Source organism: Mercenaria mercenaria, unplaced genomic scaffold (genome assembly GCF_021730395.1).
Source record: "Mercenaria mercenaria strain notata unplaced genomic scaffold, MADL_Memer_1 contig_666, whole genome shotgun sequence".
NCBI lineage: Eukaryota > Metazoa > Mollusca > Bivalvia > Venerida > Veneridae > Mercenaria > Mercenaria mercenaria.
The window spans coordinates 15,454-34,227 of record NW_026463555.1 but is presented as its reverse complement, the minus strand read 5'-3'; the positions used below and the strand labels follow the sequence as shown (position 1 = coordinate 34,227).

General features: G+C 34.0%; 1 protein-coding gene across 1 annotated transcript; it reads right to left on the bottom strand.

Annotated features, from left to right (window-relative positions):
- Nucleotides 1–710: 710 nt before the first annotated feature.
- On the bottom strand, nucleotides 711–13,949 carry LOC128554704 (uncharacterized). Its single transcript, XM_053536015.1, has 4 exons — nucleotides 13,871–13,949; nucleotides 12,078–12,214; nucleotides 4,382–4,457; nucleotides 711–863 (listed from the first exon to the last, which is right to left on the bottom strand). The coding sequence occupies exons 1-4, from the start codon at nucleotides 13,916–13,918 to the stop codon at nucleotides 711–713; spliced, it is 414 nt and encodes a 137-aa protein (XP_053391990.1). The 5' UTR covers nucleotides 13,919–13,949.
- Between the last annotated feature and the right edge of the window lie 4,825 nt (nucleotides 13,950–18,774).

Below are 18,774 nucleotides of genomic sequence, written 5' to 3'. Positions count from 1 at the left end.
TGACTTGATATGTTACAATGTAACTGATATTATATCAACTCTTATTTCATGAAAACATACTGTTCTACCATTCTGTATCCATTGATGTGTATTTCATTTGTATAATATGAAATGGTTTATTGCTTTACAAAAGTAATAAATATATATAGTGTTCATTTATTGTGATGTGACAGATATTACAATAAAGAATCGGATATTTAAACGACAAATATATTTGTGTTTCAAGGATACAGAAACTCAAAGGTTAAAAAAACAAACTTACTTTGTGTCATGGTCCCGGAAGCACAGAGCTCCCCCAAAAATGGCGTGCCAAGAAGGCTAAGAACACAAACTATAACAGGCAAGTATAACAAACGGGTCGCTTCAAAATCCAACAACATCAATATTTCACTTATATTCAAACTTCAAAAAAGCGGTGTGCGCGTGTTGAGGGAGGGGTGGGGGGAAGGGAAAACCTCGTTCAATTACACACACACACACACACACACACACACACATATATATATATATATATAACTATATATATATATATATAGAGAGAGAGAGAGAGAGAGAGAGAAACTAAAAACGTGATGAAACAAATCTGACGCAAGACAATCAGTCGGAATAAACAGGGACACTATTACAATCTTGCATTGTTACGAACAAAAATTTCACCGTTTCCATGTGTAGGCCATTTAGCATTTGAGGCTTATTTGAAGGTTGAACTCTTACCTGATTTCTGACCGTGTAACGTGTTCAAGAATTTCATTTTGCACCGGCCGTGAACACTGCAATTTGTATTCAACTTCAGACATAATTTCCTCCGCAATATCTATGCAAGTTTCTTGTGCTACAGATGCACATATTTCGGCAAATATGTCCTGCATAAAAATGGTTTACATGTGACAACATATCTTCATGTTTGTTCACGGGTAGGACAGTCAAATGAAAGTCAATATATCGACATGTTATAAACCACTAAAACTATAATGCCAGCAGTTATAAATCAAACATAAAAATAGTCAAGCACCGGACAATACAAATGATAAAATACTAGAACTGATAAAACTTTAACAGATGTGAACAATAGCTGTTGACAACTGCCCAAAATCAGTGAAAGAAAAATTAGTACAAATACGTTATCTATATAACATATATAAACAGTTTATATAAATTTTAAGGAAAATAATTCTTACATTATCGCTAGAAATAGGAAAGAATAGACTACAGTTGCCGAGATGTTTCAGTTCATGGTCAGATATTGCTTTCGTTGAATTATTTTCCGTTTAGTCTTTTTCAAGAAAAAAGCATAAAAATAAAAGATAAATTAACAAATGTAAAAATGTAAAAAAAAGTTCAGGAATTCAAAATCATGACATTTCGTTTGGGAAGCTTACACGTTTCTACTTATTTAGACAGGCACTCTAAATGTCTGAGCTACGGACAGATATACTAACGAATGTTTTTGTCACAATATAGTAGTATGCTTTAACGTAATAAAAACTTGGATTGGTTTGTTTTTATTTCGATTTCCTCCTTGAACAAACATTTGTACAGTAATGAAACACTGCCGCTGAACTGTTTTGCGTTATTTGGCGCAAGGCGAGTTTTTTTTAAAACAAAACAGTTGTCTTTCTTCAGGTTTATCTACACTAATCATGTTGCATGCAACCCTGTTATTAACTAAGAATTGTTTCTAAACCTTAAAAATGAATTGATTCGAGACGAGATTCTTTGTCAATGAGGGCTCTGTGAATTCACATGGCGATCCGACTACAGTTGACTGGGACTGAATTTGATCTTTCGATGTTAGCACAAAGCAAGAATTCACCACATAAACCACCCATGCGTACCGGTTTCAAGTCCCGCTTCAGGAATTTGAGAGTTTTCGTCATAAAATTGTATTTCCTTTATTTCTATAACGCTCGTAAGTCAAAACAGTTAAAACTCTGATTAAAATAATACATATTTTGGAATGTTTGAAGTCGCGACATATATTTGAGATTTTCACAACTTGGCCTTCATTATATCAATCCTACATAATGTTACAGTTGCTGTGCCATGTATAAATATTGCATCCGTAGAAACTGACAAAATATTTAAGAATATATGATACAAAGTATATAATAAGAATATTATATAAAGACTGCAACCAACCATATATATAGTGAGCATGTAGTACACAAAACGTGTCACCACTGGTACATTTTTCACACTACAGGGCAGTACCTGACATGTTTACAGTTTTAAGTGGGTAAAGCTTCAACAAACGTTTTATATAAATGATTCATTAGTCTAGCAAGTATAGGGCTATGAAAACCACAAACAAAAATCGATTATTTTGGCAATTTTATACCGTTATCTCTAAGATTAGAGCTAAAATGATATGCACTATCACATCATGATATATACTCATGCAAGGATTCATCAATTTACATCGTAAACTTTTTGAACTAAGTGAAAATGTTCATTTTGACTATTTAACTTTGGGAATAGGGTTGGGACCAAAAAATGATAATAGGCAAGTTTTAAGCCTGATTAAGACGAATGGAAGGTTTCATCCATTTAAATAAAACACGTTTTGAGCTACGCGTATCACACAGAGAACATGTGCATTTTTAAATATTACTCGGGGGATAACTTCTTAAATACAGGGCAAACTAAACGAAACCTAGGAGGTGCTCAAGCTCATAATATAATATAGACACATGCAAGGTTTCTCTTATTTATATGAACTACTTTTTGAGCTTGGTGTGTCACAAGGTGCAACTGGGCACATTTGACTATTTCATGGGTCATAACTTTTAAAGCTAGACGAAAAAATAAAGGATGCCCAAGTTCATATTATCATATCATGATAAAGACTAGTGGAAGGTTTCCTCAGTGGTTATAAAATACTATTTGACTAGGTGCGTCACACGGTGAAAATGTGAATTTCTGACTATCAGGGGTCATTTCGTTTTGAGCTAGGCGCGTCCTAAACTTCTATCGGACGAACGGACGTACAGACGGACGGACAGTCAGAATGACGTATGGACAAGAAGAAATCTGTATGCCCCCGCGACAAAGTTTAGGGGGCTCAAGATAGTTTGTTTTTTCTTGTGTATGTTCATAGATTGTAATAAAGTGTAAAGCACTTAAAAGGTGCTGACATTGGCTCTCTGTGGACGAGATCTGATGCAAAAGGGACATATGTAATTATACGGAGCGACTTTCGCTGTCGCCATCACGCACATTTTACTTGCCCTGCGAAAACAGAAGACCTTTTCTAACAAATATACTGATAGCCTGCATTTAGTTTAGACCATATAATAGCTTTGATTTTAGAGTGTTGTTTCTTTAAAAGACGACTTATTATATCTTACCGTTTTCTTTGAAAACAAAATCATATTTAATTTTGAGATTCGGCTTGCTTGTATACCTAAAACTAATTATTTTACATTATCGATAAAAAGAGTTCATCGAGTTGTCATCTGAAAAATGAAAAGGTGTCAAAATTTCCGTAAAATATGCAAAATGTATTTTAAATACAGTTTAAGTGTACATAAATGCAGATTTTTTTTAGGTCATTTGCTAAAGGCTCACAGTACTAAGGAACTTTTACCAGAATCAAAACTATTTTGTTGTCATGGTAATTAAGAAGACTTAAACTATATTTTTGATATTAAATCATTATGGTATAAGTGCCAACTTCTGTTTATAAAAGTATATTTCTTACTAAACCGTCTGCATAGATTCTTTTATATAAAAATATGATTCCATAGATCCAATACAAAGCTACTTTTACTTTTGAGACAAACATAATTATACGTCGTCGATATAATTTTGAAGACAAATTCTTTAGATTAAGTTTTAAGATAAAAGTGTTCACAGCATAAGAAATTTGACATCAAAGTTGAACCAAAACACTATTACACTGCTTTTATTGTATAAATCTAAATGATCATACAACCGTCAGGTACGTTTGCACATTATATACATTTAAGGTCGATAATACGTCCTTTGTAGATTTAAAATAGTTTCCATAATTTGACCTTTTGTCCTAGGTTTTCAGATATACTTGAAACGTTTTGAATGTTAATCAAGCAATAGTCGGAAGGCACCACACTGAAGTTTAAGTGTAAAGTATCAATATTTACTCAATATATAGTGTTGAAGTAGGATAACTAGTAAACATGTAAAAAAGCGAAGCCATTGAAGATACTATAAACCAGTTAGTGGCAGAAACACCAGTGAGAAATTTACATGATTAAAGTTGAATGCGATATCAACACTCAGTTGAGATGTCCTAGTCTTGCAATTGCCAGTTCCTATAATTCTAAGTCAGAATTTTGTGAATAGAGAGGTCTAAGTCTAAGACACATTTTACATGCATCAAAGTAATTTCATTTAAGTGTACCTGTTGAGTTCGAATTAAAAACTTCCTTTTTGCGGCCATCATTTGCATTTCTTCATGGACGTTTGACGCAACAGATCTGAAATAAACTAGTAAACATAAAACAAACAAACAAACAAATCCTTTTGACAACTTTCTCAGCATGGCTTTCAGAGTTATGGCCCCTTTCTGCAGCCATATATAGATTTTATGATTGGGTTTGATACAAACTTGCAAAATATAGATAATAAGTTCCATGATGAATCCATCAGATCCAATCATAGGTTCCGGAGTAACGGCCCCTGGCTGACATCTGAACGAGCCAAACATTTCTAATTTTTACTTTGAACAAGATAGAAGTGGAACTTTACATTGGATTTTAGCCATATTTACACACAACCTAAGTCACAATACTGTCTTGGTTCCGTGTGTACACTGGCTGGATTCCATTATTGATTCAAAAATTACTGCCACCGAAAACGGGCGATTGTTACTAGAAATATGTATTTCACTACATTTGTCCACCTGGACGTAGCTTTAGGCAATCGGCCAGTTTTCAATTAACATCATATCATAAATGTTCTTCTCCTGCTCCCGCAGGAAAAATACAAGGTTACCAACCGAATGCGCTCTACTTTTGTAAAACCGTTTTTTTTCCCCCAGAAAAGTACATGCACCACATGTTGCTCTACTGATAGAATATGCGATAACAAATCAGTGTGCTTTATTTATATAAACTTCAGCGAAATCATGTTTCTTTTGCAAAAGAAATCAGTTATTAAGAATACAAAATGATTTACTAGAAAATGTTCTTGTAGTTTTTGTGTAATTGTCTCGTGAAAGCTACATTCACCTTACATCGTTAAGTCTTAATAAATAGATACTGTATTTCATTACTGTATCATATTTTATCTGGCGATATATAAGATATAAATACTTAATTATCTGAGTACCCTGTTGACACTGATGCAATTTCAAGTCAATCTGGTCAGAAGCTACTGAGAAATATTCATTCAAATTAAAATTAAGGGAAGTTATTTGTCACAAATTCTCTCTGAAGTTGTCTACCCAAGTTGTCTTGGTTAACTTGATTACGTAAATTAAATATGGAATCAGTCATGGAAGTATACGTAGTTAGTTCCAAAATATGTTAATTTCAATCAAAAACAAAGGGAGATAATACGAAATAAATCAGTCCGTCCAGAGTTATATACCAAGATAATCTGAGACAGCCTGCAGACTTTAAACATACTTTAACTTTCTTATCATTCACATACACATAATCAGGACTGGTGAAAAAAGAAAATGTAAATCAATTTGAAATGTAGCATTTTTTTTTGTAAATTAAGGGAACATAATTTTGGTCATACTAAACTGATTTAGCTCTTGGAACTTATGTAATATCTTTTATTCATACTCCTTCTGTGTAACAATTTTTCGGACTGATGACGAAATGTTGTTGCTTGATTGTAAACAAAGGAAAATATAGCAGTTGCTGTAAAATCAGGGGCGTGTAACTCTAATCCTATTGTTCAGAATTCACTTATAATCGGACATATCTGAGATCTATTGCACATAAATATATTTTTGATTGCTGACAGAATGCAGGTGTGATATAGCGTAAAAAGGTAAATTAAAGCTGTTTTTGTTATGCTTTTCAAAATCTAAGGCTCATAACTCTGGTCCTACTTGTCTGATTTTGTTCAAATTGAAACCATCCAAAATCGTATGGCTATCCATATACTATATGTAAATATGTCTTGGATTGATGAAAAACTAAAGGTGCTAGAGTGTAAAAAATGTAAATTTATATCAGCTTATGTAAATCACAAGCACATAACACTGCTCCTACCAGCCCGAATGTGCTCATTATTAAACTGATATATGATCTTGAGGTCAAACTTTCTTTATGTAAATATGATTAGGACTGATGAAGAAAAAATGCTAGAGTGGTAACAAGGTGAAATTTAGCATATTATATCAATCAAATGCACAAAACTATTGTCCTATTGGCCTAATTGGATAATATTTAAAACTCATTCAAGATCTAGAGGTCATAAACAGTCTGTGCAAAAAATGACTAGGATTGGTAAAGTGATAAAGAGCCAGATTGTAAGCAAGGTGAAATCTAGCATATTTTGTCAGTTGAGGGCACATATACCTCTGGAATAACTTATCCAATCCAGCCCATAATCACACTCATCCGAGGAATTGTGACCAAAAACACTTTGACAAAGTCTGATTGAATTAGTTTTTGAATTTTGGATGCTAGAGTGTAAACAAACTAAATGTGAAAGTACGGACGGTCGGTCGATCCTTATAGCTCATTATTAGCTTTCGGCACAGGTTAGCTAAAATATTTCGCAAGAACATGACCCAAACGTTTTAATTTCCATTTATACTCTACGAGAAATTTTAAAATACACACATTTAGGATAGCTCTTTACAAATGCTGCAACCCTTGGCAGTTTTACAACATTTTATGAAATAGAAGAAAACTAGCTATTTAGTTTGTTTTTGCATTCTTGGCAATTTATGAAATAACGGCATGTAAAAGAATAAAAACATTTTCTTAAACGTTTAACTGAATGCAGTTTTAGATAATTTGCATGTTTAAGAAGACATAAGATCAACATTTAAATGATCACATTATTATATTATTCGGGTCGGTCGTTGTCAAGCCGCCATTTCCGAAACTAATGATTTCTTTAACCTAATTATTATTAGTCCACAGTGACTTCTAAAGCAAGTAAATCTATGGCTGCAATGGATACATGTGTACATAAGTCGTTAAATGGCTCCATATTTTTCATAATTTCCTTCCTAATTAGAATCTTATTTACACATGGAATCTCTTCAAGGCCTAATGTCTTACATTATTATCATGATGTCAATGACTACTTGAAACAGGACAGAATCAATTTATTCAAATATTATCTATATTGTATTTCTGTTTTCAACCAGACAATGCTAGGTATAACTGCATATTTTCTTATAAAGTGACACATTTCTGTGATAACTTTATCAATATAAGAGATACAGAACAATACCTTTCCGATATGTAAACACATTGTTTATAATTAAGTGGTATTTTCTTAAACGGCGGCCATCTTTGATAAAAGAAATTCTTAAGCCAGACCGTGTTGTCTGGTAACAATTTGACATATCTTAAATAGATATCTGAATAATTTTAACTCATCTTTCTGCTTTGCTTGTGTTGAGTATCAGGTGGCCATTTTGAAAATGGTATCTTATATCTATTTGCAACTTTTTCTTATTCCAGTCACAAAATATAACGTACACCGAGAATTGCTCCGTTGAAAGAGATGTAGGTTTGTCATGACACTTCGCAGTTTCTTTTAACGTTCATTTAACATCTCCTTTAAATCTCCTCCAAAGTGAAAACAAAACATTGCAGAAAATCTGAGATAATGTTTTAGCAATGTACTTTGTAAGATTTAACAAAACAATAACATCCAGACGTCACTGCTTCACCGTTTTTTCCTAGAAATGAAGGTTATAAACTTTAATTTCGATTTTTCCATGTACTTCAAATGGTGGATAGTGTACGTTTTATAGAAGAAGAAGAAGAAGAATGTTTATTAGTCCCCTACTGGTTGAAAACCAGTTTCGGGGACTATAGGAATGCGCTTTTCCGTCATTCCGTCCGTCCGTCCGTCCGTCTGTCCGTCCGTCCGTCCGTCCGTCCGCAATTTCGTATCCGGTCCATAACTCTGTCATCCATGAAGGGATTTTAATATTACTTGGCACAAATGTTTCCCATGATGAGACGACGTGTCATGCGCAAAACCCGGACCCCTAGCTCAAAGGTCAAGGTCACAATTTGAGGTCAAAGGTCAACAGGGCTTTTTTCCTGTCCGGTCCATAACTCTCCCATCCATGAAGGGATTTTAATATTACTTGGCATAAATGTTCCCCATGATGAGACGACGTGTCATGCGCAAAACCCGGAACCCTAGCTCAAAGGTCAAGGTCACAGTTGGAGGTCAAAGGTCAACAGGGCTTTTTTCCTGTCCGGTCCATAAATCTCCCATCCATGAAGAGATTTTAATATTACTTGGCACAAATGTTCCCCATGAGAAGACGACGTGTCATGCGCAAAACCTAGACACCTAGCTTAAAGGTCAGGGTCACAATTTGAGGTCAAAGGTCAACAAGGCTTTTTTCCTGTCCGGTCCATAACTCTCCCATCTATGAAGGGATTTTAATATTACTTGGCACAAATGTACCTCATAATAAGACGATGTGTCATGCACAACTTTCAAACCCCTAGCTCAAAGGTCAAGGTCACACTTAGCAGTCAAATGTTAACATAGCATGAACAGGGTCTGTTTCGTGTCCGGTCCATAACTCTGACATTCATTAAGGAATTTTAATATCACTTAGCACAAGTGTTCCCCATGATGAGATGACGTGTCGTGCGCAAATCCCAGACCCCTAGCTCAAAGGTCAAGGTCACAATTGGGGGTCAAAGATCAATAAGGTTTTTTCCCTGTCCGATCCAGAACTCTGTCATCCATCAAGGGATTACAATATTACTTGGCATAAATGTTTCCCATGATGAGACGACGTGTCATGCGCAACACCAAGTACCCTAGCTGAAAGGTTAAGTTCACACTTTGAGATCAAAGGTCAAGAGGATTTTTTTCCTGTCCGGTCTATAACTTTGTCATGCAAAGCAGGATTTAGATATCAGTTGGCACAAATATTCCCCTGGATGAGACAACATGTCATGTGCAAGAACCAGGTCCCTAGGTCTAAGGTCAAGGTCATATTTAGAGGTCAAAGGTCAAATTCAAGAATGACTTTGTACGGAACATTTCTTCTTGATGCATGGAGGGATTTTGATGTAACTTGGACCAAATGTTCACCACCATGAGGCACCCTTGTTTTTAGAATTACGTCCCTTTGTTTTTACTATAAATAGATTTTATTGTAACTTTTTTATTACTGGCGGTAGAGAAAAATCGAGACCACTTTTCTGTGGTACAGCATGCATGTTACATCCAATTTTTAGGTGTATTTTGACCTATCTCTACCTGGTAAAGAGTTTCTTGTGGACTTATATTATATAGATTTTTTTTTTTTTTTTTTTTTTTTAAAGATTAATTTCCCTTTGTTGTTACTATAAATAACTTACATGATAACATTTTTATAATCAGCCAAAAAAATTCAATATGAAACCAACTATAGGTTTTTATATATATAAATTTTAATCCAAGTGTTTTGTTATAGCATATTGTATATATAGTACAATATTGTTTATACAACATTGACAGATATCAGTTCATTATGTTATACTGCAGTAGAGAAAATTAGGTGCCTTCCAGTAGGGTACTTTGTATTGCATGGCAATACTTCATTCACTTGTTCATACTAAAACCATCAAAAGGGTCATTGACAAAGCATCAGTATAACATGTTTACGAGAAACATTACAAAACATGGCAGGATGGCGTGATAGCATGTGTTTGCGCAAGTTCCTTTTAAGTACAATTCATAATTTTCTTTCCACAGAATGCCGTAAAAAGGCAACATTTAATAGATAATATTTAATTGCAAAATAGTACATGTAAAATAACTATAGAAGCATTTGCTCTTTAAAAGAAAAACATACAACCCGATCAGTCAAAATATTATGTAAGTGTACACTCAACAAGAGAGCGCGTGTCCTATCGAAACGAACAGGTGAAGTACAGCTTGGTGATAAGTACTTAAGCAAGAATATTTAGCAAAAAGTAAGGACCTTTCAGCAACGTTATCATTTTCAGAAGCAATTAATCTTTTACAATAACAACTAACATGAAAATTGCCAAATCATTCTATATCAGGAAATAATACTGACAGTGAAAATGCCTACATGTCAACCGGAATAGTTTATTATGAGATATATACCATATGCTTAAATCTTTAGTGCACTCTGCAGCTCTTGGCGTTTCCTAAAACCATGATTTGCAAACACACTTAGGTTTCGTATATCTGATACATTTTCAGATGTCATCAAAGCAATAAAATTAAAAGTACTATGATGATTCCAATAGTATGTCTTGATATATTTAATACACAGTTCTTTGAATAAGTTACATTCAAGTACAGAATTGAACTCGTCCTCTAGAACGTTAGAAAAAGGGCTCATTATAAGGGGCACAAACCGGTTTTCTCCATCTTCCAGATTCAACAGCTTATCTATGAGATGACATTCGTAAGCGTGATCAAGTCATTCTATATTTACGGATAACATCTAATTATTTACTAAGACTGAAGCTAACTATTGCTTTAAAAAATACAGCTCTAGTCGATTCTTCCAATCTGCTATTAAAATCAATCAGCAATAGGTCTTTTATTCTTTGCCTTAAAATGAAAATATATATATTCTTTATTTTCGGCCACTTGATTAAGCCATACATGTCGATAACCTAGCTTAACAAGTATTCGCTAAACATTTGTTACCCAGTATGTTATTTTTGGGTCATTAACAGTGTCAGTTTTTAACATCGAGTATCTTTGCTTAATATATTTGGATTCTGTGCATGTGCATATTTTAACCAATATTTTATAATATTTAAAATCCTATTTCATACCACCGATGATTTGTCTTTTTTTTAGAATTCACATAGGTATTAATTTCTCATCCACGTTTGTCCTTCTCGAAACAAAATAACTGTTATATACGTAACAGCATATTTCCCGCAGACATAAACATAATGGCATTTTCGAGTATATTTTCTTAATTGCGCCCTTGTGATAAGTTAATATTTCGTATCGATTTATTGTGGATTGTTCCTGTTGTTGGTACATGTATTAGGTTTATAATATTGCAAAATTACGTCTGCTACTGACTTCTACTCAGCTTTGAACATGATGAACGCATTAAAGAGGTGGTATACCATAACATCCTAATGAGCAGATGCTAAACCAGAAGCTTAAGTCAGAATAAATGTACGACAATCTAATAAATATTTTCATAAAACATTTATCTGAACATTACATTACCTGTCTCCGATTAGTGCTTAATGGTTTAATATTGCTGAGATAATGAATTAATTACCGGAGATACCCTACAGAATATTGCTCTCTTAAAATTTATTCATTGGCATGATGGCATAACGTATCAGTTATCGTGCAAAAAAAGAGATTTATTTGAAAGTTCGTTAATTCTAAACGATATTTTTTTACTTCAGCTGTCAAAATATTTAATGGGAACTTTCTTCAGAATTATAAAACATTATCAATACTTTGCGGATTTCATACAATATTGAAATGGTCATAAAAGAAAGACGATAACTGATGTGATTGTGACCATAAGTTTGTGCAATGTCATTTAATACCGCCATTTTTTAGAAAAAAGAGTGGGCAGTTTGATTTGTAATTACATTATTTCTGTTTAGGAGTTTAAGCGGATTAATTCATCAATAATCAATGAACAACGAATGGACTCCATGATTCCAAAGGATGCTAACTGATACAAAAACCGTCAGAAAAATGCAATAATTAGAGTTTACGAAGACAGGTAAATTCTTAAAGTTTTTAAAATATAAATCAAACGCCACACGTGTAATTTGAAATAATTTAGTTTAAATACATGTAAGAGATCTTACTTCATTGCGACAAATGTATCACTCACTCATAAAGTGCGGCCATTTAGCACTCTGAGACATAAAATTTAGCGAGAATATATCTGAAATTGTTTGATCTCTTACCTGATTTCATTCTGTATATCGTTTTTAAAGATAGTACTCCACAAACTCTTTGTGTATTGCAATTTGTCTCGTACTTCGCACATTTCTTCTTCAGCCAAATCTTTGCATATTTCACGTAACACATGAACAAAAATATCCTGCATAAAAACGACTTACATGTTATGATGTCTTCATACGACTGCAACAACCTTTAGTAATTCAAAGCCATGTTATCTGCATTTTTAAAGAAACGCCACAAAATCTGTATGCTTTTGTATTTCCATGATGGTAGTTGTACATGATTTGCATGAAACATATGATGTATCAGTTTTTTAGTTTCAGACTGACAGTCACATATATTAGGCCAAAACAATGTGCTAAAGGTCATAACAGTTAATTGAATCAATGTAGCAATATGTACAGAAACCGGTGCATTTAGTTAAATTTCAATCGCATTGTGTTTCTACTAAGTAAGATAGTTATTTATTTATATTTTTAACTACGCTGAAAAGAGAATAACGGAATAAGTTTGAAGATGTGGTTTTGAAGACACAATAATTCGGAAAGGACCTAACTTGCCCACTTGAAAACTTGTAGTATATCTGTATATAATCTGTTTTATAAGAATAATTTCCATTAAGTTTATTAGTTTTTGTGAGTAAACGATTGGGTCACTATGTCGTGGTAGGTCTTTAACGTCTTAAACTATTAACAGAAATAACAATATTTCAAATATTTCAAACGGTTCCTACGGCCGTACGACTAAAAAACAAAGAAAAATATCAAACAGGGAATGTCACACACCAAAAACGCAGCCTCCTTAAAACAAAGCCCCCCAGCACGCAGACGCGTGCACACACACACGCACACACACACACACACACACACTCAAAGCCAACACATAAGGACAAAACGAACAACACACACACACACACACACACACACACACACACACACACACACACACACACACACACACAAAGCCAACACATAAGGACAAAACGAACAAACAAAGGAACACAGTGGGGCACCGCCTTGGAACAATCAGTGGCAAAAACACCACTGAGGAGTTTAAAACGGTTTATAGTGCGCAACCAACCGTAACCAAGTTATGTATTATTTTCCTTCTTTTTCTTTTTATTTAAATTCCTTCTTACATATATGACCACGACAGACATTTAAGTTTAAGAGTTTGTCCTGGCGATCGTTTATGTTTTCATTCTTAGAATATATCACTCCAAAATTTACCAAATCTGTATTGAATCAAATATTGTAACCATATTTTATGTAGACTAAGTACACGATTTAGCCTCTAGAGTGTAGACTAAGTGTACAAAATTAGAAATAATGTATCTCGAAAATGCCTTCCAACATTTATCTGACGAGTGACTCTCGACTGCATTAATTCCAAAACATTGTGGATATTAAAGACATTATAATAAATTTTAGTTTTTGATATCAGTTAATAAAAAATAATTGGGTTATGACTTGTGTTTATTTAATATTTCTGTGTATTTTCCGAAACGTGTACATTTACAAATAAAGACTATAACATATATTCGCTGGGGTTAAACTAGTATAAATAAAGAAAACAACAATAATAATATTAATGACTTAGAATATCAAAACAATTATAATGAACTGTTTTGATATTAGTAAATAAAAAGAACTGCTTTATGACTTGAATTCATTTAATAATCCTGTGTATCATATTTAACCATTGAAATTAAGTTATTACAGGGAATGCATAATATGTGTAAATGTACTTCACGACTTAAATGGTCAACCGCAACTTATTATAAACAATAACATACCTTTTGGGTTTGATTTAAGAAGTACTCTTTCTCGGCCATCTTCCGCATTTCATTGTGAACGTCTAACGCAACAGACCTAAATTCAAACAAGCTGACATTACTTAGAGAACATACAGTTTGTCTTCGCGTATTTCAATTTTTGCAAAAAGTGGTTTTCCCAAGTTCAAGTGTTTCGAGTAAAATGAATGTTAACACCAGATTATGTCTATAAATCACTGGAACGAATGCATGACAGTTGATCTAAGCTATAATACTGATTGACAGTGAATGCAAATGCCTGTGTGGGCTGCAAAAGGGTACCTAATTTGTAACTATATTTTCCTATCATTAGAACTCTTTTTGAAACTAGTAAAAGTAATGCTTATTTTGAATATACTGAGGCCATGTCACACTGGTTGAGGCAATTAACTTTATCCGCATAATTCATATATTCTGTGCTTGACTCCGAAACTCCCTCAGACATATCAATAGAGCTGATGATTGTCTATTCTGGCGTAGACTTTGACGTTAAATAACTAGTTTAAGTCTCACGTTAAAGCCATTGATAATAACAGAGATATTAGACTGTATTAAAACATGATCAAATACGTTAAAACATTATCAAATACATTCCAAATTAAAAGGGGCATACCTCTCTCAAAATTTAATAACAGTTATGGAAATTGTTTCTCCTAATGTAGACTTTGATAGTAAATAGATATTTAAGTTTCAATTCACATAGACACCTAGCCGGTCCAGTACAATGTAACAATACACTGACAAGCTTGCAGAATTTATACTTACTTTATTATTATAAGTTTATTGCTAAATTAATATATCAACCAAGTACCCTGCTAAAAGGACACTTTAATGCCTACATTTAACTTACATGTTTTAAAAGAAGAAATAGCTAGAACATAAAAAACTTCAGATTTGTTTGCGTATATTCATGCAACTATTTAATTCGTCTTCATATAATTTTGTTTATTATCAACTTTCAACAGGCACTTCTGTATAAACAAGAGTGCCAGAATGTCACAATATACGTCCGTCACAGCAAATTTCTTTACACTAGCACCTGTATTTGCAAATGAAATTTAAATTTTCTAGTTGTTTACAATGTTGTTGTTTTTTTTTTTTTTAAATTATTGTAATTCTTTTATTTTTCTAAGTCCACACAAAAATCCTTACCAGGTAGAGATACCTTAAAATACTCCCAAAATTTGAAAGTAACATCAATGTTGTACCACAGAAAAGTGGTCTTGGTTTTTCCCTACGGTCAGTTATAAAAAAGTTACAATGTAAGTTATTTATAGTAACAAGTAAAGGAAGTTAATCTTTAAAGAGAAAAAAATACAAGTCCACACAAAAATCATTACCAGGTAGAGATAGCTCAAAATACACCTCAAAATTGGAGGTAACATGCATGTTGTACTACAGAAAAGTGGTCTTGATTTTTCCCTACGACTTGTAATGAAAAAGTTACAATATAAGCTATTTATATTAACAGCAAAGGGAAGTAATTCAAAAGAAGGGACCAGTGCATGACACCCCGTCTCATGATGGTGTACAATTTAGCCAAGTTACATCAAAATCCCTCCATGCATGAAGTAGAAATACTCCGGACAAAGTCATTTTGTATCTGACTTTGGACTCTAAGTGTGACCTTGGCCTTAGACCTAGGGACATGGTTCTTGCGCATGACACTCCGACTCATGCTTGTGAACATTTGTGCCAAGTTGTATCAAAATCCCTAAATGCATAAAGAAGAAATGCTCCGGACAAAGTTTTCATTCTTTTATTCTTGACCTCTAAGTGTGACCTTGACCTTACCCCTAGGGACCTGGTTCTTGCGCATGACTCTACGTCTCATGATGGTGAACAATTGTGCCAAACTACATCAAAGTCCTTTCATGCATGAAGAAGATATGCTCCGGACAAAGTTTCCATTTTTGTATCCTTTGACCTGTAAGTGTGACCTTGACCTTAGATCTAGGGATCTGGTTCTTAGACACGACACTCTCTTTCATTATGGGAAACAACTGTGCCAAGCTAAATCAAAATCCTTCCATGCATGAAGAAGACATGCTTTGAACAAAGTCATTCTTGAATTTTTCATTCGTGTATATTTTGGCCTCTAAGTGTGACCTTGATCTTAGACCGAGGGACCTGTTTTTTGCACCTGGCACTCCGTCTCATGATGATGAACAATTGTGCCAACTTTCATCAAAATCCCTTCATGCATGAAGAAGATATACTCCGGACATAGTCATTCTTGAATTTGACATTTGAACTCTAAGTGTGACCTTGACCTTAGACTTAGGGACATGGTTCTTGCGCATAACACTCAACTTGATAATGGTGAACAACTGTGCCAAGTTTGATTAAAATCCTTCCATGCATGTAGAAGATATGCTCCGGACAAGGTCTGTGGACGCCGCCCGCCCGCTCGCCAAGGGCGTTCCCATAATACGTCCTGTTTTTCAAACGGGCGTATAAAAAGCAAAGAGTTTTATGCGCCAAATTAAAGGATTACCTTCTTAATTTTTATTTAATTGCAGTAAACAAAAAAAAAAATAATAGTAAAAACAAATGCATTTACGTTCTCTTGTAAAAATAAATGATCTTATTTTTTGGTAATATATATGCACTTATTGTTTTGTTGAAAGAGATTACTTGTCGACAAATTATTCATAATTAGGTGCATTCCGTTATACGGTTTGTTTAATTTATCTATTATCTACACGCTTGGCGGCAAAAATACGAGAAGTCCGTGCATGTATTTGCCACGCCCTTAAACCAGTTTGCTAGCTGAAATCGTCCGAACAATATCGATGTATAGGATAGACAACGAGAACCGTTGTCTATGGGATATATACAACAATGAAAGCGAGTTGTATATATCCTGTAGACAACGGCACTCGTTGTCTATATCTGTTTTAGGCCACGTGTCATAATGTGACAGGTGCAGATTTTATACATAGTTTATAACAGTATGGTATGGGTTTAATTTTAGTGGCCTGTAGCCTAAATAGTATAGCAATGGTTTATTTATTTTTATTTGGAATTTTTCTGATACTTAGGGCAGTAGAATACAGGTGATCGATAGAGTAACATCGTGCATTTCATATGCATATTTAGATACATATAAGATTACTTACTTTGGCAAATTAATGGTTAGGCAATATAGAGATAAAAGGTATGTAGGTTTTGGAACAGGTTTTCCGTTGGCTGTGGAATTGTGTATTTATCGGTTGGATTGAGTTTTTATATTGCTTCCTTTGATTTTCCCCCCTCGCGCCATTTTTCCCGGACTATCAAATGATCAAACTTTATTTTTGTCACTTTTTAATTTTACTTTAATAATTTATTGGTTACAGCAGTTCAGAGCACCACTGCACCTTGGAAAAGACATAAAGAGTGTGTATAGAGTGCGTTACCAGAATTGTATGTGGGCTGTGGATCCCATAGATCCAGAAAGTATTTGTATTAGTATTTGTATAAGTATTTGTGGTTTATACAGACAACAATCCTTTGACATACATTTTAACAAGTGCTAAATTAGTAGAAACAAGTCAAAGATGGGTAGCTGCATTAAGTGATTACAACTTTGATATAGTATATAGGCCAGGTATTAAGAATACAGATGCTGATACCATGTCAAGATACCCATATAGATCAAATGAATATGAATCAGAAGAGCAACTTAACTTATCAAGATAGAAGATGACACAGTTAAAGCTATATGTAACTCAGTTCACTGTTCACCCTTCATAGACATTTTACAATGTGCAACTTTGAATATAGTAGAATCAGCTGAGAGTACAGGAATGCCAATGGCTCAGACTGAAATGAGAGAGAACAGAAGACAACAAAGACAGGACCCAATAGTAGAAATACGGTATAGAGCCACAGTTGATAGACAGTTTCCAAGGAAGAACCTAATAGCCAATAACAGACAGCATCAAGCAATGTCAAGGCACTTTAAACAATTTAAAATGGTGAGAGGACTACTATATAGACAGACAAATGATCACGACCAGATAGACTGAACGATATAATCGCACTCTTTTAGACATGTTAGGAATATTAGAACCAGACAAAAAGTCTGACTAGAAAAAGTATTTACCAACTTTAGTCTACGCATGTAATGCTACCAAACACGAGTCTACTGGATACTCAGCATTTGAGCTGATGTTTGGAAGAAAGCCAAAACTACCAATAGACTCTCTCTTCCAATTAGAACAAGAAGACAGTATCAGTACAGATCTCCAGAATAGATTAGAAACATCAAGAGAAATTGTCAAAAGATCTTTGGAAAAGGCCAGAAACAAGCAAAAACATCAGTTTGACAAGAAGGCAAAAGCTGTGCAAATAAATGTAGGAGATACAGTTTTAGTGAAAATCCTTGCGTTTGATGGTAAACACAAGATTGCAGATCGCTTTGAGGAGTAAGTGTATCAGGTGGAACAGCCAAGTAAAGAGATACCGGTTTTTATTGTAAAAGCACCAGACGGGAAAGTCAGAAGACTACATAGAAACCACTTATTACCTGTAAAAATTGATAGAGAGATACCAGATATAAGACCAGATCCAAACTTAAAACAGGATAAAACATCGGAAGATACAGAAGGTATTGCTAGACATAAAGAGATAGCTAGTAAATCTGAATCTGCTAAAGATACAGAACAGAAACACAAAGAGACAGATAGTGAATCTGATATAAAAGTTGTATACACAAGTTCTAGAAACAGACTGATCGGTCAGCCCAGAAGTAAACATATAGAGAAAGAAATAGACGAAGGAGCAACAGGTAGGCAAGAAGACAAAACAAATGAAAAACCTGATACAGGTATGTATACTTTAAAAAAGTTTCAGAGAAGGGATAAGCAGGTTGAAGTACTTTTTGTAGATACAGAAGTAGG

What these genes read in the sequence shown, in the direction of transcription:
- LOC128554704 (XM_053536015.1), bottom strand. Translation starts at nt 13,918, where the DNA reads ATGCGGAAGATGGCCGAGAAAGAGTACTTCTTAAATCAAACCCAAAAG. An exon ending in GATATACAGAATGAAATCAG is followed by an intron (nt 4,458 to 12,077) that starts GTAAGAGATCAA and finishes AGTTTATTTCAG; the next exon opens with ATCTGTTGCGTCAAACGTCC. An exon ending in TTTTAATTCGAACTCAACAG is followed by an intron (nt 864 to 4,381) that starts GTACACTTAAAT and finishes ATTTTTATGCAG; the next exon opens with GACATATTTGCCGAAATATG.